This window comes from Lepisosteus platostomus, chromosome 21, assembly GCF_059453375.1.
Source record: "Lepisosteus platostomus isolate fLepPlt1 chromosome 21, fLepPlt1.hap1, whole genome shotgun sequence".
Lineage (NCBI taxonomy): Eukaryota > Metazoa > Chordata > Actinopteri > Semionotiformes > Lepisosteidae > Lepisosteus > Lepisosteus platostomus.
In genome coordinates this window covers 17,509,605-17,534,208 of record NC_142631.1, presented here as the reverse complement: position 1 = coordinate 17,534,208, position 24,604 = coordinate 17,509,605, and the positions used below count along the sequence as shown (strand labels likewise).

Below are 24,604 nucleotides of genomic sequence, written 5' to 3'. Positions count from 1 at the left end.
TGTCTTTTTTTCTTGAATCACCTTACTTTGCTCCTGCGTAAGTGTGCGATAAACGCAGAGCTATTTATTGTATCTCCTGCACGATCATTGTATAGACCTACACTAGAAGCAGAAGTAAAACCTGTAGATACCATGGATAAGATCACTTTATTGGCCATATACGATTCTTGTGTTGGGATTATTCAGTGGATCCTTGTGTGGATTGTGCTTGTGTTGTTTTTGGCCTTTATGCTTCTCCGTGCTGGATGTACAATGTGCTCCGTGTCAATCTTGCACAGAGTCAGGCTGGGGGCTGATGATGCTGCCGAAGGAGTTTGTGATGCACACGGGCTGTGGAAGTCAAGCCCTGCTGCACTGCGAATCCGGCGGCGTTTATTGGTCGTTGAGTGTGGCTTCTGCTTCTGCCCCTTAGCCTTGAGCGTGTGGGTGAGATCACGGAGTTCGCGCCTCCGGCGTGACGCTAGCGGGGGGGAGCAGGAGGATTGACCAGGGCCCTCTGTGCACTGTAGTGGACCAAGTGTCTTAACCAGCCAGGAGCCAAAGACGGGCCCTGGGGTGTTGGGGTTGGGGAAGAGGCTGGGGCTCTTGGATTCGTGGTTGTTTCGGTTCTCCTGGTGTGCTCTGGGAGGAGCTCCTGTAACCCGTGTGTGGGTCTTGTGAGCACTGTGAAAGCAGTGTGAGCTCCTTTAAGACGAAGCAGCCCCCCTCCTCCTCCTCCTCCTCTTGGAAACTGGTCGGTCTTGCCTTATAAGTGCACTCCGCTTTCCTTTCATCTGGTCCTTCTCCGTGACGAGTCTCCCTCCTGCCCCTTTCTACAGTACATGCTCCTCTCTTACCCCTGTCATTCTCCCACTGCTTCTCTGTCTGTGTGCCTCTAGCCCAGACCACTCCTCTTTGACCGTTTCCCTGTCTTCTCCTGTTGTTGCTGCGGTCCCCCCCGCCCGGTGCCCCGCGGTGTGTTAAAGCAACAGCAGCCTGGTCAGAGCCGAGAGTCCTTGAGCCGACAGTCTCCATAGCAACCGCTCCTCCGCTCGGTGCTCCTCACCGGAGGCCCAGGGAGAAGCAGCAGAGCCGCAGTTCTTTTTTTTATTTTTATTTTTATTTTTATTTTTATTTTTATTTTTATTTTTATTTTTATTTTTATTGGATGTACGGTACTTCTTTCCTGCCTGCATGAACTCCCCCACTGCAGAGTCTCAGTGGGATGTGGCGGGTATTTTGTTTTTAACAAACCCTGCCTTGGAGGGTCGGGGGCAATCTTTTTATTGAACAAAACGTAAATATACTTTTGACATGAAAAATCCTAGTTAGTCAAGTGGTGGGATGAAAATCCTGGAAGCACGTTAACCTTGTTATAAACACGAGGTACTTAGTCTAAAGAAGCATGCCCCCCCCCGAGAATATAGTTTATGTAGGGTTATTTATTTTTATTTGTAACTATAGCTTCCTATTAAATTGATTCAATACAAAACACAAAATTAGCCTGACCTCCTCTACAGGATGAGATCCAACAGTACACTTTCTCTAGAGAGTTCTTGGTTAGAAGACAATGGAGAAGGAATGTGTTATTTTAATAAAAAGGTATACTGTATATTTGAATGTGTGTAGAACTGCCGTCTTTGAAAGCCAGCCCATTTATTTTCAGTTCAACACAGCCTACTTGGAAATAGACAAAATGTGTTCTGCACCTTTAAATGCAAAGAATTTCAGTGATTTGTGTCTACAAATGTGAAGACTGTTCCAGTTCAGAGAACGCCAACGCAGCCACCTGATGCCTCGTACCATCCCGAAGGCTGGGAGATGAAGAAGGCCTGGAAAGTTAAGACCTCTAATCTCCCCTGCCTCTGGAGAGCCTGGCTTTGCTCAGTGTACATCTGTGTCTGCAGATGCAAAAATGGGACCTCGTTTTACAATAAGGTTTCAAAGTAGGTGACTTCTGAAAATATACCACTTTTCCTAAAATTCAGATCTCCTGATATTCTACAACTTATGTTTTTGGTTGAAATCCAGGAGCTGTTTCTTGATTTCCTTATCTTTTCTGTGTCTGCCCTTTTCTGGCTTTCTGTAATGTTGTCTATTTTCAGTAGTCACTGCCTTATTAGTTTATGCGTGCTGTTATCTTGTAGCTGACCTCTAGCCTGAAGTCAGAGGTTAAGCAAGGTTAGGCTGGGTCAGTACTGGGCTTCACATTGCTGGTGGAGGGGAGTCCCCATTACCTGTAAAGCACTTTGAGTGGAGAAAAGCACTTTTGTAAGTGTAAGGAATTTTATTATTATTTCCAGAAAGCAGACTTTCAAGGATGAAGGCTGGGAAGTGCAAGGAGACAGGAAGAATATTGGATGAGTGGAGGATGGGCAGCAGATTAAAGAGATTGATTCTGAAGAGCTCCATCGGGTTGACTTTGTCAGTGTCTTTGAGGATTCAGAATCCTTGAATTGGCAACTTTCATAGTCGTTTTCAAGACAAAAACGAGAGATTTGGTTCCTTGATTCTGTCAGTGTTGGACAACTAAATTAATCCTGAAGATGTGTGGTCCGCCCCCTTCTCCGGACAGATTCCAGAGCAGCAATATCTTTGTAACACGGTGACCAAAACTGAACCAGATGGTTTTGAAAGAGGGATTTAATGGGGTGTTATATAATTTCTAAAAATCGTCATCAGATGGATTAATTTCTACACTTTAAAGCGAATATACTCACATCCTGCTTGCCTCCTTATTGCTTTCTAGCACGAAATTCAGGGGAATGGTGAGCTGTTACAAGCCTGGTGTGGCTGATATGACACACAGACCAGGCTGTGCTCCCTACAGCCTCGTCAGGGCGGACCCTGTGACCTACACCGCTATCGCTTCCCAAGGAGAAAGGCATACCGCTGCCCGCAGTAATTCAGGTGTCTGTTCATCCATTATGCAGCAGGCCAGACCTACAGACCTACTTCCTCAGCCTCCGGGCAGCCTGTTACTGGAAAAGTGTGTCATGGCAGCAGATTGTGCACAGACCGGAGATGCACAGGCTCCTGTACAGTCCCACTCACAAGAACACATTTGTGGGTTTTAATGAAAAACGAAAGACGGTATCGGAGATGTGGCACACATCTTTCACACAGCATACCCTGTGTCTAGCGCCATGTCTTGCAATATTAATATTAAAACTACAATGTGAAATGTGCTGTGGTGCGTATGCATTATGCTAGCCCGGAGAGCGACAATTAATATATTTGATCTTCAAAACAAGACTGGATATTACTCCCCCCACCTCAGTACTAAAGCAAAGAACGGGCCTGCACTTTCCCATTCATTATGTATGAAAGGAGAACGTAAGCGGTGGCGATTAATAACATTTCTCGGGTTTACGGCGGGGAAAAGACGCGTTTTATCCGCCGGCGGGCTGGATGTGTAGCGTCTGGCGCGCCACGCCGTAACTCGTGTAAATCTGCACCGTTTATAAACACGGCAAATGTCGTGGGGAGCAGCGCAGGGCCCTGCTGGCTCACCCGGCTCCCGTCTCCTTGGGAACCGGCAGGCGGAGGAGAGAGCGAGCGGATGGATGGGAGTCCCGGGAGACGGCAGGGCGCGAGGAGGCTGGGCTGCATCCCTCGCAGCCGCGAGCTCCGCGCTCCCGGCGCTGCGCGCTCCCGCTCGCCCCCCCCCCCTTCCCAGGCGCGGCCCCGCCGAACCTCCCCGTTAAGGCGATCGGGGATCCAGCCTGGACCTGGGTGGATTTTGATTTTTTTTTACATTTCTGTTCCTGTTTTTTGTTTCCAGTAATGGATGAAGCTGTTTTTTATCATCTTTGTCAACGCTGGGCGGAACCTATTTTAATCTCGGCTTGTTATGTTGTGTGTGTGTGTGTGTTTGTGAGAGGTTGAACACCAGCCAGGATCCGAGAACTGGTTTTCCTCCGCTGGAAGGGAAGACGCTCGGACTAAAACTGTAGTTGACTGAAAAACGCAAAGAAAAAAAAACCGTCCATTTTGCAGCTGGAGCCTGGGAAATATTTCAGTGATGAGGAAAACACTGGGTTGTTTTTTTCTGTATGGGGCTCATGCATCATTTTTAGTGTGGAAACGTCGGATATTGCACGGAGCCCAGCAACGTCTAGTTATGACAGCTTTCTGTATTTTCTACGCTGTGTGAGAGACTGCCGTGCTCTGTCAGGCAGCGGTGGACACATGCCCGCGTAAATTAGCGAGGAAAGGTGACCCAGAAGACGGGTTTTCAGTGCGGGCTGTGCCTAAAACACACAGCCGTTGTTTTGTTTTTTTTGTGTGTAGATCCCGGTGGATTAATGGCCATGAACTGCAAGTGCCATTGAAGACTCCTCTCGTCAGACATTAAGGGAGCTGTCTGGTCACGATGCGCTGCTGTATGGAGGGGGCATCTTCTTGCAAACTCGGGCTGTAATCAGGCTTTCACGCACAGGTCATTTCAGCGAAGGCGCTCGCCCGGTTCGTCCGTCTTGCGGCTCCGACCGCAGTGCCGGCGCTCCGGCGGTTTCCAGTCCAGTGTCCAGTCCAGTCCGCGGCACTCCCGACCTGCCGGATCGGCGCCGCGCCTCCTGCAAAGTTGCCCGGTAGCCCGGCAGCCTCAGGGACTGGCCGTGGGGCGGTCTTACTGTTGTCCCGGACTGTCTGAGGTGAAGAGCTCACGATACAGTAACAACACGCGTTTGTATGCTGCGTTATTCAGTGCCATATCTGGAAAAGCTTCGGCTTTTTTCTTTAAAAAAAAACCCGAATACATTCCTTTAGCTTTCCAGATCTTGGAATTTTTAGATGGTTTATTCCCGCTTTTACTATATTTTTTATTAGCTGGGCGGTTGTCCGTCGCACGTCGACAGAAAGCTGGTATTTCAGAGAACCGAGCTGGTCTCCCTGTCGACAGCTGTGATCCGACTCGTCTCCGGTTCCGAGCGGCTCGGTCGTGTCGCGTCGCTTTAAAAAAAACTCGCTGCCACGTTTTCAGGAGAGCCGCCGTTTGTCGGGTTTTTTTTTTATGGTACTCGGCGAAAGGCTGACTTTTAACCGAGGAGGGGTTGATATCACGCAGCTGGGGGCCTCTCCCGTGGCGGTCAGATACGCGGCAGTGAACGGGATTCCCACACGCTCCCTGTCCGCCGTGGGATGGTGGCTCCTTCGTTCAGGATGTGGGAAGAAGGAGGATTGTAACACCGCGCCACCAGCCGTCAAGCACAAGGAAAGGGACTATGAACCCGAGATAATGATGATGCTGGATACTCAGGTACCTCGGATACTTTCTTTATTATAATGTTTCATTTTGTTGTTGTTTCGTTTCGTTTTCGTCTTTTGCTTTGGAAACGCGAATCATCTCTTTTTTTTAAATTAAAGCTTATTTTGGCTCTTGAGGGTGCACGTTTTGCACAGGCATGCAAGACACGGCCAGTTACCGAAGGTGACAACCGTGTAAGTGTCTGAACGCGATCAGTAAGTGGGAAGGCATGCATACCCCCCGCGGAGGACCAGGGGTGAATTAGCATAACAACTGACAGCTGAGGGAGAAATGCGAGACTATAGAGAAGCGACACGAGCCTGGCACGGGCCCGTCTCCCCTGCACAGCTGTCATGGCAGGGGGGCAGTTACTGGGGCACGGAAATCGACAAGCAAAGCCGTTGTGCAGTTTTGTTGGGTGCGGGGGTGCATTACGTGTGTAAAGAGGCCCCGGTGATTCACCCCGGCGATGGGCAGCGCCAAACGCGCTCGGCTCGCCTGCACCTGATACACACGGAGCAGGAGGGTCAGGCTGAAACCCACTGAGTTCAAACGCCGCTCTTCCAACGAGCCTCTTCGCCCCCCCCGTAAAAAGAGCTGTGCCCAGCCTGCTCTTTCCTGCCTCTTTCTCTACAGACAGGCTGGAGTGCGCGCCCACCAGACGGCAGCTGCAGCTTTTAATTCTCTGCTTTGACATCTGTACGGGTCACATGAAATTTGAAGAGAAGAGAAATTGCTATGCACTAGGATTTTACAAAACAAGTACTCTTCCTGCGCTTTGTCATCACAACCCACTTGTAAGCCGACATTGTTCTAGCTGTTTTGAACACTTCGGGGAGGGAGCATTTTATGCCATTTTCGAGGTAGAGTATTCATAACTGGACATCTTTTTTCCTAGTCGTGTGACCTAAAATTGACTCATGCACATACGCTAAAAGTACCTAATAATACTGACCCGCTGAAAGAGGTGTCCACTCTTTGACCTGAATTTCATTTTTTTTGTGTGTGTGTGAGTAGATCGGGGGAGGGGGTTATTCTGAATGACGCTGGGCTCCCCCCCGAGGGAACCGAACAGCCTTGAATATTTCGAAACGGGGGTGTTGAAGAATTTCCTCTGCTTCATTCCTTCCGTCTCGACTCACACGGGATTCACCGAGTGCAGCTGTGGCTGAATTAGCCATTCCCATAAGGGCCGGCGGCCAGCAGAGGGCGCTGTACGCTCTTGTGTTTACCCGTAGTGCTGAGGAGACGTGGGGTCGAGAGTATTCAAGCTTCTCTGTGGCGCTCTCGTAATACAGAAAAGAGGATCGGCAGCTTTCAGGGTGTGTTCCACAATAGAGAACATCTAATAGGTGTAGATATAGCCTAAACACAGAACTATTCATCATCATTCAGTACGATCTAAGATCTAAGAGTGCGATCTGATATACTGTGCATACTGCATGTAGATCATCCGGTCCTCTGTAGCATGCATGCATGGATTTGCTTTTTCTGGCAGGCGAGCAGCCACAGGAAGTGAATGTGCTTGTCTGTGTGCAAGAGATCCGCTCCGTATTGTGGAGAAAATGGATCCAGTAATGGCCTCACTCCCAGAGCACTGCCTCATGACTAATACTGCTGCACAGATGAAGGGATCTGTGGTGCTTATCCTAAACTAGCCCAGCTGTCTACATGCAGGAAGTGTACAGTACTGGCACAGCTGTGTGCAAGTGAGCCACTTAGACGCCGTGGCTGGAATTTCACCCACATTAGCACAACAGAGTTGGAGCCATAATCAGTTTGCTGGATATGAAGACCACTGTGCCACCCTACTATAAACCACGCTGCTCCAAAATAAAACTGTTTTGTGAAGTTTGATGTCCCACCCCAAGCAGGATTAAAACGAAAGAAAGTCATCGGTGTATTTTCTAAATCTAATAAAAACACTCTTTTGGAGTATTCATTTCTAACATAAAAGCCAGTGCATGTTTGTGTGGAGTGTCTGTACATGAGGGCTCATGCATTAAACAGATTGCATGGAGTTATGCTATAAAGGTTGTGTGACAGGCATTAGGATTAATGTTAATTAGATTCGCACATATTCAGGTCAGGCAGGTATAGTAAGACCAAACTGAAATAAGGTAGCTGTTTTTTTGAGCATTTAATTTGTTGCACAGTGTGTTGGAGTTTGTTTTCCCAGTTTTGTTTTTAAAGAGCAGTTTTATTCTTTCTTTTCCTGGCATGTCATGCAGAGTCTGTGAATTTTATTTTTCTTTATGTCGATTATATTATTTTCCCCTCAACAGACCCCACAAACTCCCTGTTTCCCAAGCAACACTGAGGATGGGGATTATTAGAACTGGAATCAGTACTATTATATTGATAATCATGTATCAGTATCATGTACTATGAAGAAAAAGAGGCACATGTACCAGAAAATAAACGACACTGTTCTGCACAGAGCGAGCTGGTACAAATGACCAGCCTGGCTGTCAGTCGTTGCAGTGAGAAATTGTCTGGACTCACAGAGAGGGGTTCTTGGTTGTGCTGAGATTGTAGGGTGACACACTGACTGTAATCTTGGAGGTGAGGTGACCCACTTGATATGAAAAAGGAAAGTTTCCTTGATTGCTTGAAAGGTGCAGATATAAGTGATCTGGAACCTACATCAGTGATCATTAACCTTAAATGCTTCACTCTGAAATTGTTTTAAGATGTGCTAGATCTCAACCCTCCTTTCATTTTGTCATGTGTTTTGAATGGTGGAGGGGAGACCCCATTACCTGTGAGTTTTGTGCTTTGAGTTGAGTGTCGAGACAAGCGCTGTGTAAGTGTCAGGAATTACTGTTAATGATGTTGTACTGTTGAGGTCACTCTGCAGGGCTGTGTAGTGCTGGCTCATCAGTAGAATAACCTGTTCTCCTCTTCTCCTCATTAGCTGTAAGACTCGTCCCTGGTGCTGATGCCAGCCTGCTGTGTGTGTCTCGCATACAGTTAGGAACTCGTGTGTATCCTCTGAATGAAAAGCTGTCCTGTAATTTAATTTTAGAAAGTGGAAGCAGTCAGCTGCTGTTTGACATGTATAGGTTAGGACAGGCATCAGCATGTGTGATCACTGCAGTGTGCAAGAAATAGCTGCTCCTACAGGACCACGTGAAACTGGTTTTCCGTGGAGAGATGTGCTGGCAGCTGTCACTGCAAATGAATTGTTAAGAGATGGGCCTCTCTGGCTGATGTCCTGCTTCATAAAATTGGTGTAAGGGTATGTGCTGAGCAGAATTGTCCTGTTTGATTATACGTACTGTAGTTAAGCTTCACCTCTCCTTGTGTGTTGTTCAGGCATTGTAGAGCTGTTACTGATTCAGTGCTGAAGGCACTTTCACACTCAGGGTAAATCATTAGTCTTGGGCAAAATAAGACCATGTAGTGTCCTCCTCCCATTGAACAGTAGCGCTTCGAAGCCTTCTTGATGGGAATCGTCTTGACTGCCCTCTTTACAGACACCACACCACACCGAGACAGGCTGCTGGCCAGCCAGCTCCTTATTAGAAAATCAAATTGAGCCAAAGTCTTTTTGCACTCTTCAGAAAACAGGCGGTGGGGCACTTTACGTACCCTTCTAATAGCACAGTGTGAAAATAACGGATGGGAGTTAAGATCCCGAAAAGCACCGGGGGATCAGTGGGTTGGGAAATTGCGCTAGGCCCTGCTCTTAAAAAAGCCAAAGGCCAGCTCAACACAGCTCCCCGAGCTCACTCTGCTGGGCTTCCTGTGAGCTGCGTGGCTCACCCGCAGGGTCCAGCCTGGGTGCTGGCAGTAGGCCAGTCCAGGTATCCCAGTGCCACGGGCGAGTGTGTGCCACATTTCAGTCACACCTCCTCTCGGCCCCCTTTGCTCCAGGCTCAGACGAGAATGATCCTCTTCACCTGTCTGTGCTGTCTGTGACAGCCCCCTGGCACCAAGACTCATTCCCGCTTGCTGGGACAGTGAAGACAGTATTCGAGATAAGGCCGGAGGTGTGGCAGGCAGGCTGGCGGGTTTGTGTCGGTGGGGGTCGCTCTCCACCCAGCTGAGACATCAGAGTTCCCTGCAAGCACAAGGCACCTTGGTTACATCATGCAAAGGCTAATAGGCATTTCTAGGAAGCGTTTTCTTTTTACACTTAAACACAGATATTAGTTCTGATTAGTTCTAGGGCGTCTTGGGGAAACTCTCTTCTCTGTGAAATCTGGTCCGTTTTACAAGGAATTCGTCTGTCGAGATGGAAAGCTGAAAAGCTTCACTGAGGACCACGCGGTGGTCATATATTAACGCATGTCAAAGCGGTCTTTGAGGTTGTGCGTCACGCTGGGGATTGTATTAAGAGTTCACGATGGAAGGCGGAGATGCTTGTCAGAAAGAAAAAAATCGAGATTTCCTTTCAAGGATTTGAAAATAAAATTAATTTGCTATCTGCGTCACATAGTGTACAGCAGAACACTGTCGGACATTTCCCTGTTTCTAAGTTAGATATTGGACATTTTCTCTAACCAAGCTGTTTTTTAAATTGAATTTCAGCAAGTGGGTAATACATTTTCGTTTTGCACCTCAACCGGTAACATTTGCCCTCATTTATTCGTTTGCTTGCCGAGAGCCAGCGAAATGCGTCCGACAGCGTGATGTGTGAGAGCAATGCGCTTCTAATTAAGCTGTTCGGTAGACTGGAAAAAAAAGGTAGAAAAAAACCAACGGCGATTACCCAAACCGACAGCAGGCGGCGCCGGCAGCCGGGAAAAACGTGAACTGCTGTCTGCTGTCAGCAATAAGGGAGACTTGGGTGCGAGCGAATCCCAGAACTGTACGACTAACACGTTCACCACAGAGAGTGTGTTATTCATTCTCCTCAGCCAGGTGAACCTGTACATCTGTACATCCGGCAACCGAGCTACATTTCCAGATGATAGGAAAACCAGAGCACGCACACAGCCAGAGTGAAGGACTTGCCAGGAGAGTGGGCGAAAGACATTTAGCATTGATTCGTGCGAGGCGATCTGCACTGCTAGAAAACGCGCAGGGTGTCTGAAACAGGCATCACAGTCAGGCGACTGAGGCCCAAACTCTAACAAACATCAGGATGAAAGTTTCAGTTAACCTTGCTACTAAACCACTGAACATGCAGGATGTGCTGACCTCTCACTTTCAGCGTTTCTTATTTACTCTTGTTAAATCTTGTTCTTTAAACATATTTTCATTGTATTCAGCATTCTATTCCTATGGCACTGCCAAAATGGTAGAGTTCAGTACGATATGGCCTAAGGCCGCAGTGTGTGGAAAAAATGACATTTTGTCCCAGTTTTGATGGAAGAGTGAGCTTCGGGGTTTGATTTGTTTCGTCAAGAGTCATTTTCAAGCAGCATCAGTTCTGCGACTGTGTTCGTTGTTCTGACTGTCCCCAGCCCATATATTTTGGGATGTGCCCACGCGTTTATTTCAGTTTCTTACCTGGTATTATTTTGTGTCCATCGCAAGGAACAGAGCTCAGTAATAATGTGTGTCAAATGAAATCAGTTTTGCCGAAAATGAACTGTGTGTACAACGTCAGCACGTGCGATGGACTGGCGTTCTGCCCAGGGTGTGTCCTGCCCTGCGCCTGTTGCTGGCCAGGATAGGCTCTGGCTCCACTGTGACCCTAAACTGAAAGAAATGGTTAGAAAATCGTACAGCATCAGCACTTGAACAAAGGCATTGTACAGTACACGGCTGATTGTTAATTAAAATAACCATATAGCCATTAAAGTATCTCGGCACCCTTTATATAATGCTCTATATAATTGTGAGAAAACCTTTCCCTGAGGAACAGGAGAAAACATGTGATGAATTACCGTCATAACAGTAACACAGACATACAGCAGTGACACAGTGCCGGCGTGTTTGTTACTGGGAAGCCGCCAGGTCTTTGCTAATCAGATTTCTTTGTCTGATTTTGAAAAAGACTTGGTGCCCTGAGGTAAAGAGCACTAAATGTCACATCCTGCCCGAGACAATCGAGAACTCTACAGGCCGCCCCTCAAGAGCGCTGCCCCTGCATCACTGCGGCCGGCTGGTGTCGGTCGGGGCTTTGTTGTAGGACGTCAGCAAAGTGTTTGTTTGCCCTCGCTGTGAGCGAAGCCGGCGGAAGGGGGTGTGTGTGTGTTGGGGGGATGGGGGGTTATTTTAGCAGACAGAGTTGATTCCTTTGATGCACTGTGGTTTGTGCGAATTCCAGCAGACGAGCTGCTGCAGAGAGCACCGGCGCTGCTCTTTCCACAGCACACGAGCTCAGGGATGAGAGCCGAAAGAATGACACGCCCGGCAGCTCAAGTGTGCAGGCAGTGCAGAGTCTGCTCCAAGATGGCGGCATCAGGCAGTCCCTTAGTGTGCAGCGGGCCCGTAAAGCATGGCTGTATCAGTGCTGTGGCAGAGGTGCTGTCAGGACTTTACATAAACAGTGGCAGGGGACTCAGGCGAAGGATCTGTCCGATTCAACTAGAAGTGAAGGCAGACCCAGTTGGCTACTAGGTACCAGATGAGCACAACTGAGTGAATGGCCTTCTTTCGCTGGTGGCACTTTGTATGTAATTCTGTTCACATGTGGGCGGCACAGTGGCTCAGTGGTCAGCATCGCTGCGCCGGGGCCCTGGGGTGCCGTCTGCGTGGAGTTTGCATGTTCTCCCTGTGTTTGTGTGGGTTTCCTCTGGGGGCCCTGGTTTCTTTCCACAGTCCAGAGATACAGTATACTGGTGGGTCAAGTGGCTTCTAGGACAATTGTCACTGCAGTGAGTGTGTGTGTGTGTGTCTGTGTCTGTGCGTGCCCTGCGATGGACTGGCGTCCTGTCCAGGATCTGTCCCCCTTGCGCCCGTTGCTTGCCAGGATGGGCTCCATCTCTGCCACAACCCTGAGCTGGAAGAAGTGGTTAGATGGATGGAAGTGTGTGTCATCATTATCATCCTTATTAGTCTTGCTGCTTCACCATCACCATGACTGCTTAGGATGGATTTGAAAACAAACCCTGGTTACGGACTTGAGAAGGTTTCGCGTTCCTTTGCCTGTGAAATTGCAAGGAAGCCGTTCCTGTGGTGTTTGAATGGAGAGTACCAATTAATTAGATTTTCTGGCATCCACAAGCTTAAAAGCTGCTAATTAAGCTCATAGCAAAGAATGGAGAGGCCTACAGTGTTATGTGATAGAAGGGGATATCGCTTACACTGCCCCCATTGTGTTCAGTGATCTTTTTAAGTCCATTGTAGTAGACATATTTTTTGCTTATTACAGGCCAGCACTGTGACTTTTTGACTGATTTTACTGTATGTAAGAGGCATGCTGTACATTGTGGTCAGTGAGTTTGCTATAGCTGCGTAACTCTGGCTCTGTGTCTGTTTTCTGCTCCTAGACAGTCTGGGGTTGCACACACAGCTCCTCTTTACAGATGAGATTCACAAAGAAGACATCCGTCTAGGACAGATCCTTGAGATCGGAGATCTCCCGACTTTTGTATGTGCTTATATTTCTCTGTGTGTATTCAAGGCCGCCGATTCAGAACTGTGGTGCCAAATTCCCACTGATAACTGGTGCTTTTTAATGTAAATCCAGTCACGTCAACATGCACTGTGTCGAGTAAAGTTACACTCTCAATATTTCCATCAGGAAGCGCGTTCAAATGGAGAAGGAAGCAGATTGTTTGTGTTCTGCAGAACATTGTGATTCATTACAGTGAGAAATTCTGATGACACAATGGTTTTGTTAGATAGACTTTATTTATCCGTGTGAAACTACCGCCGAAGTGCAATACATGATGTTTTACTGAAAGTTTTAATTCAGAATATCATTCCTTTCACTTCACTTTATGCCTCACGCTGGAGAGGAGGTGCTGGTCAAAATGCTGTCCTCCGGCCTGGCTGAGCTCCAACTGTTTTCCATACATGTGTGCGTGCTGCTCGGGAGATGTCATCACACCTCAGGTGGGAGAGCTCAATGGAAAACCAGCTTATAGCTGTGATGGTGTTGATGAACCAGTAGGTGGCGATCTTCCCTCTGAGGCAGAACTTCTAAAACCTCCAGTACGATGAGATGAGATCACTTTATTGGCCATATACAACTTCTTGAATTAGAAATGTGTCTTTTCGCACACCCCAGCTTGCTCTCCATGAGACACACAGGCAGGGAGAGAGAAGCTGGGGGTCAGAGCGCAGGGTCAGCCATTCATACGGCACCCCTGGAGCAGCTGGGGTGAAGGGCCTCGCTCAGGGGCCCAGCAGAGTAGGTTTCCTCTGCCGACCGGGGGATACGAACCGGCAACCTTCCAGCCACAGAGCCACCCACTGCCCCCAGTTTGGGCAGATGGGACACACTCTTGTGATGATTGTTAAACTGAGGTCCTGACTACAGGCTCATTAAAGGTCCTATTGGAGCTTTTGTATGAAAAGGGATATGAACCCTGTGTCCTGTCTACACTCTGCTCTACAGAATGTATGCTGTACGTAAGCTGGCCGTCCTCAGTACCCCCTTTACATCAACTGACAAAATAATGTGTCTCTTTCCCACCTGCTGTGCTGATGGTGGGGGCTGTGTTTCCGTGGGGGAGAACGTGGGTCACCCTCCTGTATCCTGTAAATCCATTGGGATGAAAAGGGCTATATAAATGCGCACCATCACTTCTGCCATGAGGTCACGGCTGCGAGTTCTTTTCGAATGTTAAGGCGTTCCCAGCCAACGTGGCGCCATCAGGGGGGAATTTTAGACCGCACAGGATCCAAAATCAGGAATCCAGCCGTGCTGGGAAAACACGTTGTTCTTCTGAAAGCGCAGGGGAAGTGTGCTGTAAATCTGTATTCGCCCTGTTTGTTTTTTTCCGCCGGTGCTTTTTTCTTTGCCGAGCGGACGCGCTGTACTGAGCCGTCACTGTCCTTCCTGGCCGCAGGTGACAGGGGCAGTGAGGAGGAGAGCCAGGTGTGAGAGCACCAGCCAGCTGTGGCAGGGAAAGCCAGGAAGCAGGTTCAGAACAGGCAGTGAAAGCGAAGGAAGTGAACAAGGCTGCTCTTGACCTCTGCTGTGCCTTTGACACAGACAGTGAGTGTGACCTGGTGACTCTCAGTGAAGGTTCTGACTCCAAGAGGAACATCTCTTTTGTCACTTTTTGGTGGCTGAATGCCAAGGCTCCTCTGATACGTTCAACAGGTTTTCTTTTCTAGATATACTGTACGACATGTGAGACGTGAGCAAGGCGCTGTGTACCGAGCAGCCATAAATCTGGTTGTAAACTGTTGAAAAGGGCTCTGGCAGATGTTGTAAATCATTAGGGGAGCATGATAAGGAACAGTAAAATGCCTGTTTTTTGTCTTCCCCGGAGCAGTGAACTGTGTTCAAGGTTAACGTGTTTACAGTGCTGCTGCAGTAGTTCTGACACGACTCCAGACCGCAGCTGCAGGGTTCTCCCCCTGTTCTCCAGCACCCTCTGCGTGCTGAGCTCGTGGAAGAAGCGAGGCCCGCCGTGTCTCTGAAGTGACCCTCTAATGCAAGGGTTCAGATGAAACACAAAATCCTGTTAAAAACAGCAGGGAGAATATGACTCCAGTTGGCGTGGTTAGCACTTGAATCTTCCTTTACGCACTCACGAGAGCCGGTTTGGCCCTGTTCCGTTGTCTGGCGAGTGCAGTGTATGCACCACCCCTGCAATATCTGATCCCATTCATTTTCCTCTCTTTCTGCTGATCTGTCACTTCTGCAGTCAGCTTTTGAGCAGGCGCCCTGCGATTTCATCGCTCCGGTTTGGACTTTCTTTTTGTCTTGGCTGTCTTCTGCCGGGGAAAGTGTTTTCTTTTCTTTTGTGCGGGACCACGGCCTTTCCTTTGCAATCGCCGTGGTCCTGTGGCAGACCCACACGAGATTCCGCCCCGTATTCAGAGGGGATTAATGGCCACTGCTGAAGTAAGGCAAAATTCCTCTTCTGCCACTCGCATCGCAGTCACATGGCCTGCAGGTTCTGGACATGTGCACATGTGCCTCCTGCTGAGGCTGCCTTTGTTTTGTTTTCCCTTCAGTAATATTAATAGCACTAGTAACAGCCACGAGGGGAGGCCTGTCCCCCATATCGTCAGCTGGCCGAGGTTTCGACAGGAAGTGGAGTTGAAAACAGTCCCGCTGGCCTGCAGTCTCAGAGGGATGGACTTTTGTCTGAAAGCTCTTGGAGCCCCCTGAGATGTCCACAAACAGAGAAGAAGGCGCAGGGCCCGGAAGGGAGCCTGCTCTCGCAGTGTGAGGGGGCACGTCCTGTTTTTGTGCCGGGAGAAGGGAAGCGGGACCACCACAGCAGCTGGCTGGACGGAGCTGGTCAACGCCGGGCAGGGTGGGCAGAGGATGTTTCCTTGTCCTGCCTGTGGACAGCGGGGAGGGTCTGACGTCACAGGAGGCCCTCGGTGTCCCTGTGTGGTGCCAGGACTCCTTCCAGAACCACGACGATTTCCTTCAAATCTGATTTCGTTTAAAAATGTTGTTTCCCAGCTGTTACCGTAGAAAGCTATTTTAAGAATGGTTAGAAATGTGACTCGTGCAGGGATCTCAGCCAGCTGTTTCTTGAATGAAGCCAGAATTTTGGCTTAAACAACATAATTAGGTAATGTGTTACATACTCAACGTCCTCCTTCGCAGGGAAAGAAGTTGCTGGGATGCATCTTACTGTTCACCCACAAGTCGGACTGCTGTCTTTCAGTGCCTTATTTTAGATTTAAATCGGAGAATTTAAGAGAACGCTCTGTGAAAATGTGAAAAGCAACCAGCTAATCATCTGTTAACTATTTTTCCTTTCGCTTATAATAACCAGATTTGTCTCCCCAAATCAGCAATCCAAGCAGACCTGTGTAGAAATCTGTAACACACACCACTCTCTCCCGGCTCCCCTCTCTCCCTCTCTCCTCCCCTCTCTCCCTCTCTCTCTCTGTCTGATCTTCATTGCGCCAGTTTGTCTCGGGCCGGGCAGCGCGTGCTGAGAGATCCCCTCCAGCTGTGGCTGTCTCCTGGGGTGTGTGACATGTTCTCACCCTTCACTAGCTAAAAGACCACAGCAGTGACAGACAGATAGAGGAAACTCTCCTGCTTGGCAGCAAGGTGAATATCACGCTGATTCTAAAACCACTTCACCCTTTAATGCCCTGTCCATAAAGCACAGGGTTTTCAGCCTCAAATTAGTTTCTTCAGATCCCTTCTGTTTCAAATAATCTACCTGTTCAGAATATTTAATTTTCACATTGTAAACTGATTGTCTAGTTCTCCCTATATTGTATCATAGACAGCAAAGGCCCCTGTATTGTACAATTGCATTGCTGGACAGACCCACACTGGAGATTCACTGCTTTGGTGAGATTAATCAGACTCCAGGTAAAGCTCAGAATGAGCTGAGTAGCAGTAAAATTCTTGCGTTACACCATAACTGATTTAACAGTGATAAAAGCTTCAGCCTGTAATGCTCTCGTAAAATAGCGATCTTAAAAGCCTGTTTCCAAAATCCTGGATAGATGCTGCAGCTGAGCACTAATGCACTGTGCTGTTATTATGTGGAGACACAGGCATTTGTGTGCTTGAGTTGTAGATACTGCATGACTCAATCTGAATCCCCTGCCAGTCTCCAGCCACTGCTTGCTGAACCCTACAGAAACGCCGACGCAGGTGAGAGGAACCTGTGTTTATTTGAATTGCAGATCTGTTCGTATGGTGCAGCTAACTACCCGCTCACTTAAACAGCACAGAGAGCCCAATGTTTTCCAAATTTAAGGAGCGGTCTTGGCCCTTGCGGTGAATATGAATCATGACTAACCGGAGTGGCGTTTAGACTTGTTTTGAACTCCTGACTTCAGGTTCAGTGAGTCGGCTCGAAGCTCGTTCGGTACTGTGCCTCCCAGCTCATTGCACAGCTCTTTTGGATCAGCCCCTGACCTGTAGTACACAGCACGATGTGATCTGAGTACATTTGTAGAACCTCTGTCTTTTTTATTTCTCACATATGACTTAAGCAACACCTATTTTTCCACTTGACTCCGGGAGATCCAGCTGATCTTTTTAAAAGGGGAAACCCACTGGAAAGTTACAAGATGACTTTTAGGAAGTCCTGTGCTGGCACATTTAGCCATGCTGGCTCAGCTGGAGCGTGCAGCTTTCTTTGTCGAAGATCGTGAGCGGAACCCCAGATAAGGTGATGTGTTGTGGGCTGCATCCATCCTCCAGCAGTGAGTAATGCAGGCCGTGTTCACCAGTTTGCCCCACTGCGCTGTGGATTCCCCAGTAGAGCAGAGCCCCAGCTGCCGCAGGGACGGCTGCAAAGCGAACCAGTAAGGCGGCGTTTGAAACCGATGTTTGTGTGTGTGTGTGTGTCCAATCTCCTGCGATGGAGGGAAATTACTGGGGAAGGTCTACTGTGCTTTCCGCGGCAAATGCAGATATTAATACATGGCAACTGTTTCGAAATTGAGCACTTTATCATTTCCTTTGGTGGGAGAACAAAGCGAAAGTAAAAGCCGGGCGTCGTGTCACCTCTGTCGCCCTGTTCTTTTGTAGTGGCCGCACTGCCGGTGCTGCTGGTTGGAGGAGACCACGGCTTTCTGCGAGGGGAAAACCTCTGTGAATCTCCCAGGAGGCGCAGGTCCTCATCTTGTCAGAGACTCCCAGGCTGCCTGTCTTGGCTGGTTGTCAGTTCTCAAATTGACCGAAATGCGCTCTGTAGAGCGGGCCAGCTCTGGGCCCGTGTTGTGAAGGCAGCTCTGGGTTTCCATAGAAACCGTGGCTCTACAGTGTTTGCAGTGTAGGCTGCCTCTGAATTTTAATACTTTCTATCTTTCACTCTGCTCGGCTGTCCTCTCCCTCTTCTTGTCTGCCTTTCTCCCCCTCTCTTTCTCTTTCTCCCCTTTTCTCCTGCACCCTCTCCATCTTCCTTTTCAGTCCCCCATCTTTGTTTGCATTTACAGATCCCAAAGAGTAAAAACCCCCAAATCTCGAGACCCTAACGTGCATAACAGAACATAAAAACCACCCCCCTCCCCCAGCTTTCCCATCTTTTATAGGGAGATGTGTTGGTACAAAATTAGCTTTCAGTACCGAAGCTCTGTGATCAGGATGTTTCTCTTCCTTCGTCTTTGACATTGGTGTTTAGTGGGTTCGGCATTCAGTAAGTTGACCAGCTGACCATTCTAGTCAGAGTGTCTCTAGTCACTAGTTCCGGCCTGGATCGTGTTGGCTGAATGAGATTCCCCATGGGGGCACATTCTGTGTGGAGTTTGCATGTTCTCCCCAGCCATTCCAGTTTCCTCCCTCCTCCAACAGACATAAAGCCTGGGCATGGTGTGCTGTTCTAGATTGCCCCCTCCTCCCAGGGTGCCTTGGCCCCCTCTTAGCCAGTTGAATGTGGCTTGATGTGGCATCTCCCACTCACGCGTGAGTGGTATGTGAGAAGACCCTAGTCTGCTGCCCACCTCTGCCAGTAATTCTCTACTGCGAGAAACAGAAGCTCTCCGGGCTCCGTTCACTGCTCAGCCAGCCCATGGTGTGGAAACAGGATACACTGTGTTGAAACCACGAAGGGGCAGCTGTGGAAATTCCTTTAAAGACACCATCACTGAACTTCACTGACAATGACAACAGCCGAGAATGAAGTGTCCTTAAAAGGACTGAGGAGTGTTCAGTCAAAATCTGCCTTAACCTGCTTGGCCCAGGGCTGACCTCCTGGCCAGAGAACGAGGGGGTCGGGACCCCCTGCAGAGTGAGGGGTGACCAGGGGGCAGCTGCAGAGGGGGAGAAAAGACGTATCCGAGGGAGACCAGGGGATCACGTACGGTATTTATAGTGTTTTAGGAGAGGAAGTGACGTCCGAGTCTGATTGAACTTGGGCTGCTGGTGGTTGTCGTCCCTGTGTTCATGCCACACGGCACATAACATGTCCGCACTCGCCGTCCGCTGGGTCCTCTTCTGGCCCGTCATGGACCTCATTCTTGCTCCGTGCAGATTCCAGCAGAAGGAATGGCACTTCCAAAGCGTTCTGGATCTACATCTACAAGCCTCCGATTCCAGAATGAGAAAAAAGGAATCCTGATAACTGAGGAAAGGCTGTCTGTAATGCTCCCAGAAAGACTGGAATAGTGTAGAGGGGTGAAATATCTCCTTCCTCATCTCCTGAAGCAGCTAGCTGTCATATGTAGATGAAATCTTTACATTTTTGTTAGAAATCAAGAACAGCCAAACGCCAGACTGGGCGCTCATGTCTTGTCCGCATCGGAACTAATGACGTGTGAACCGCAAGACCTGTACAGCACACAAGAACGGCAGCTGCTGGTTTTAAAAGGGAAATTAAATGTTGCATTTAAGGCCCTCAAACGCATTTGCCAAGCAGCTAGGTTCAGGGAGAGTGGCTGGTCTGCGGTTTTGTGCACTGGGGATGTTTCCCTCCCCTGGGAAATCACTGCTGGGGGAGAGGTCTCTGTGGCTCCCGCGAGGCTCGTTTCCTGCTCACCAGAGGCCCTCGCATTGTCTGGTGCGCTCGCTGGGCCCCTGGGGGCCCGCCCGCGGGGAGTCCCGGCTCTTGTACAGAACAATAGGGGGAGGGGGCTCCCTGGGGCTTTGCCTCGCACAATGCTGGCAAGCCGGTTAATTAGTACGTGACTTCTGTGATGCACACGCCTCAGTGGAACTCCACAGCCGCGGGCCAGACCTGCGCTGCTGTCGGGGGGCGAGGGCTCGGGGATAGGACCTCGTCTGGCTGGGGGCTGTCTCCTCCCAGGTGCAGCGCTCTGTGTGTTTAAGAGGACAGGGACGCTCGGCGATCTGGGGCTGTCTCTCCCCCCCTCCCCGCTGCGTGTACGAGCGCAGGCGAAGCCCGGGCGGGAGGCAGGAGGCAGGAGGCAGGAGGCAGGAGGCAGGCGCTGGGGTCCGGCGTGTCGCGGCACGCGCGCTGCGGGAGGAATCAGACAGGAAGTCCCTGGCCGAGCGAGAGCGAGCCGGCAGGAGGAGGAGGAGGAGGAGGAGGAGGAGAAGAGACAGCCCTCGCAGCAGCGGGCTTCTCCCCAGTCCCGCGGTCCCGTCGCCCAGCTCATGAAGCCGTTAGCCAGAGGAGCCGGAATTGTTCCCTAGCCACCTGCTGCGGAGAATGGAGGCTAAGTCGGTCTTCAGCCTGCACAAAGCGCTGGCTCAGCCCGTGAGGATGTGCATGTTCGACTTCCCGGTCTCTATCCTGGACGACCTGGTGAGCATCGGTTATTTATTCCGTGCCTGGGTTTTCGTGACAGTTTGGAGAGGCGAGGAAGCTCAGCTGGGTAGCAACTGTTTTGTTAGTCGAAGCACACGCACGTAAGACTAGAGCTTGTTGTTGTGCGCTTAAGGCACACGTGTCTTGCACAGGACAGTTAGGCGACTCGGCACACCTACTCTAAATATGATTATTAACAGTACTGTTGTAATATGGAGAGCTGCTGGATTGGTAGGGTGTGGGCTATTGCTGATCCACTGCAGTCTATTGTAGCCGGCTGCTGGCAGCGTGTGTATCTGCAAAGCCTCGTTTAAATGCTGGGGCTGTGTGCTGGTGTTAAGAGCTCGTTATATTCCTGCTTCTCCTTCGCCACAGGCTGTGGTGTCAGAGTTCGACAGCAGTCTCACTGACTTGCAGCACTGGAGCAGGTGCCTCTTTATTGCTGATGGTTGCTACTGGTATTTTAACTCCCTGTATTAAATATACCCAGAGTTTCCCCAAGTCATTTCCTGCGAGCTCTGGGAGACCAGACGTGCTGCAGAGTTGGGCCACACTAGCAGCCCCTCCGCTGAGCCGCTTACCTGACTGAATATTGTCTTGCAAATGATTTTCTGCCTTGCCTGGGTCTATAAGTGCACTGTGAAATTCAAGGAAAGCTACAGTGTTCAATACTACAAGCCTGCGTGTTCTAAACAGTGTGTCAAACGGTGATCAGGGCTTACTGGCCAAAGACAAATTTCAGAGCTCCGGGAGTCTAGCGACGCACCTGTTCTTCTTTTGGGTGATGTAGTGTAGTGTTTGCTCCCCACAAGATTTTAGGCAGCACTCTGAGATCTAGGATCTAGAAGGTATGCAACAAACGGCATTTCAAAAGCATTGTCATGAAAAGAGACTTTTCTTCTAGACCGTAGGCATGCACTGAAAAGCTCAACACATCTGCCGTAGCAAGGCTGGTACCCTGTAGTACTGGGAGGAGAGCGCCTCCGCATTCCCAGTTGCAACGAGAGCAGGGAGGGAGTTACTGTGTACAGAGGCCTAATTACACAGTAATCATTACTGCGAAGGTCTTAATTAAAACTGAAAAGAAGCCAAGAGGAATTGATATGCTATTCTGTGTGGTTTTGGGACAAGTGAGGGTCTGCTTCTGGCATTGCTGTACAAGAGTGTTTTTCTTTTATTCAGGTGGCGCTGAGTCGCTGTTCTCAGGGGGACATTGTTAAGCCAAGGAAGTCTTGGCCAACCTCAGAGGTGCTCAGTTAGGCTGCAGCTCCTGAGTGTCCTTAAGCAAAGGCCTTGTTGCTTTATTCCCGATATTCCCTGACCCACCTTCTCTGCTCTTCACTTCTGAGTGAGGCTGGTGGTTTTGTTTGCCTTGAGCGGCAAACAAAACCTGTTTTTGAACGTAAGGTGTTAAATTGCTGGTAATAAGAAGAGTTCTGCTTGCAGTGTGGTTCAGTGACAGACGCAGGGCAGGATACATCCTGGACGGGACGCCAGTCCATCACAGGGCAGACAGGCACAAACATGCACACTCACAGTCTTCCCAGAAGTCAATTTTATGGGACAGTGAGAGGAAACCTGGAACACGGAGAGAACATACAAACTCCACACAGACAGCAGCCCAGGAACTGAACCCAGATTTCCAGGGTAGCGAGGCAGCAATGCTGGCCACTGTGCCAACCCTTCTCCTAACTGCTACTGAAGTTACAATTCCTCAGCTGAACTCCTTGAAATATAATATGAACTGCTTACAGCACGCTATGAACAAAACTAGCTTGTGAAGGGTGACATCGGCTCTCCAAGCCTGTGGTAAATACATGCACAGCTTTATTACCAGCTAGGCTCCAAGTGAGTGTAAGAGGGGAAACAGCTGACGTTTGAGCAGTTAATGAAGCCCCTTGTCCTGCGGCACGCAGTCCTGTATGTGTGGTCTCTCGCCGTCTGGGGGTTTGAATAGGCTTGATCCCAGGTCTGAAGTCACCTTTGGCGCTGTTTTTGTCAGAGTGAGGTGGAGCCCAGCCACGGACAGGACAGGAGGGGCCCGCGCTGTTATTTCCATCCTCTTTGAACTCGGTCTCCTGGGGCTGTGGGCGCTCCCTGTGTGCGAGTGCGGTGCTGTGGCTCCTTTGTTTAGCTGTGTTATCGGAGGGGAAGCGCAAAGTCAAGCCCTTTGCAAAGCACAAACAGGCCCTCCCTGCGGCGCCAAGTGGGTTGTTTTCCAGCGGTGCGCCGCGCAGGAACGCGAGCGCTCGTGGCAGCGTGGATAACGCGTCAGCCCCGATCAGACGCGTTCGGAGAGCCTTAATGAAGTCGGCAAGCAGAGATGGCGCCGCCGAGCACGGCGCCCGTTTTGCATGTGTGTTGGCTCAGCTTTCGCCAGCCTGGCTGCCCAATTGCACAGCACAGCTCTGAGGAAACATCGAGACGGAAAAAAATCGAACTGACCTGAAAAGACTATGAAGCATTGATAGACTGAGAAAAAATATCATACTTGTTTCACCTGCTAGGTGTTTAGATACAGCCTAGCTGTAGAAGTGGGAAAGGCAGTGATTATATAGTAAACAGGACCTCGGCAAAAATGAATTGTCATGCTAATTAACGGCACATCTGTCCTGTAGCAGTTCTGTTTGTGTGTTTCTCAGTATCCTCAGGGCATCAGATTGCAGTCGTAAGGGGCTGGCGCTGCAGAAACATCTTAATTCTGTTAACAGGCATTCTGCATTGTGTCCTAACAACTGCGGAGGCTGACAAGCTATCTTTGACGTCCTCTGTGAGTATTATTGTGGTGCCTGGTGGACGTGTACCGCTCTGATGTGGTTTTTCAGTTGAGAGGTTCTGGATGTAGGTCAAGCCCTGCTTTTTCCCATACTGTCAATTAGAGTGTTTCCATCCCTAACAGGAGAAGCTGTAGTCATGCTGCTGACATTTAACAATACCCTGAGCTTCTTAATGAGGGGCCGTGATCACATCCCTTTGCTTACCACCTGAAGTGACCCACAGCAGGTAGGAATAGCTGCAAATGAATCGCGCTATTGTGTGTTTGATAGCAGTGCAGAAGAAACCTTGTGTGTTCTCTCATTGAGATCTAAGAAGAATACAGTCACACTGAATGACTGCCAACACAGTGTGCTGGATTGTTCTCACTGGGCTGTGAAAACAGAAGGGTTAGACGAAGCCCTCAGAATGCCATTCAGATATCTGTGGTCATCACTGAGCCCTTTCCGTGATCCGCGAGCAGTTTAAAACTTTGTGAGAAGGCACTTGTTGTTTCCTTTAATGTGCTATTGTTTTTTTGAAGAAAATAAAGTCTTTGTGTAAGCTTTAATACTTGAAATTTTTGTGAGGGGATAGCTGTATAGTCAGTTGTTTTACTCTAAAAATAATGTTAATGTTCATTTTTACAGTTATTTGTAGCGCATCATTAATGGCAGGAATAGTGTGACCTTGTCATTTTGTCTTCCACTGTACCGTAGAGATACTACAGTTTGCTGCAAAATGATCATCTAATTTACTATTGGATATAGCAACCTGTTGACCTGAATAGGTTCCTTGTTATATTTAAAGGTTAGGAATTGTGCATATACAATCTGTGTTGTATACAATGCTATGCTGGCCATGCAATAAAAAAGGGGTATTGCAATATCAGGAAGAGCTCAAGAGTTAATTTGAGGTGTAAAAAGCATGACAAATTAAAAAAAAAAACATAATCTCGTTATTACTGAACATAATTAGGGGACCTGATGCAATTATTTCTAGTCCTGAATAGTTTCAATGATGCTGATTCACCGAGATGCTTAAATATGAACCATGAAGCCAGGGCCCATGTACTGGAGGAAACACTTCTTTACACAAAGTATGGTGGGTGTCTGTAACAAGCCCTGTTGTCAAAGCTGCATAAATATGCTTTTAATAACCAAATACCCAGTATGTAACCCGTTCTCATGATGAAGTATACAGAGCTACTCTGTTCATTCTACTTCTGTAGCATAACGTAAACAGCACGAGACCACTGGGCATTACTGAGGCTTTCCAGAGCCTGCCGAGACGGAACCAGCCAGGAGGCTCTTCCCCCAAGCAGAGAGCGGCCATTAACAGGCTGATCCTGATCCTGATCCCAGGAGGTACTGCTGGGATCACTGCTCTCCGCCGGGCTGCCCGG

General features: G+C 49.1%; 1 protein-coding gene across 3 annotated transcripts in view; it reads left to right on the top strand.

Annotated features, from left to right (window-relative positions):
* Positions 1–3,668: 3,668 nt before the first annotated feature.
* Positions 3,669–24,604, top strand: part of LOC148644138 (ral guanine nucleotide dissociation stimulator-like) — a 60,714-nt gene continuing 39,778 nt past the window's right edge. For 2 of the 3 annotated variants that reach the window (XM_088614930.1, XM_088614928.1), the window contains exon 1: positions 3,669–5,239. In XM_088614930.1, the coding sequence (XP_088471056.1) occupies positions 4,994–5,239 (246 nt within the window). In that variant the 5' untranslated portion in view covers positions 3,669–4,993. Of the gene's footprint in view, positions 5,240–19,918; positions 20,443–24,604 lie in introns of those variants that run through there. The other variant, XM_088614931.1, reaches the window with a different exon arrangement.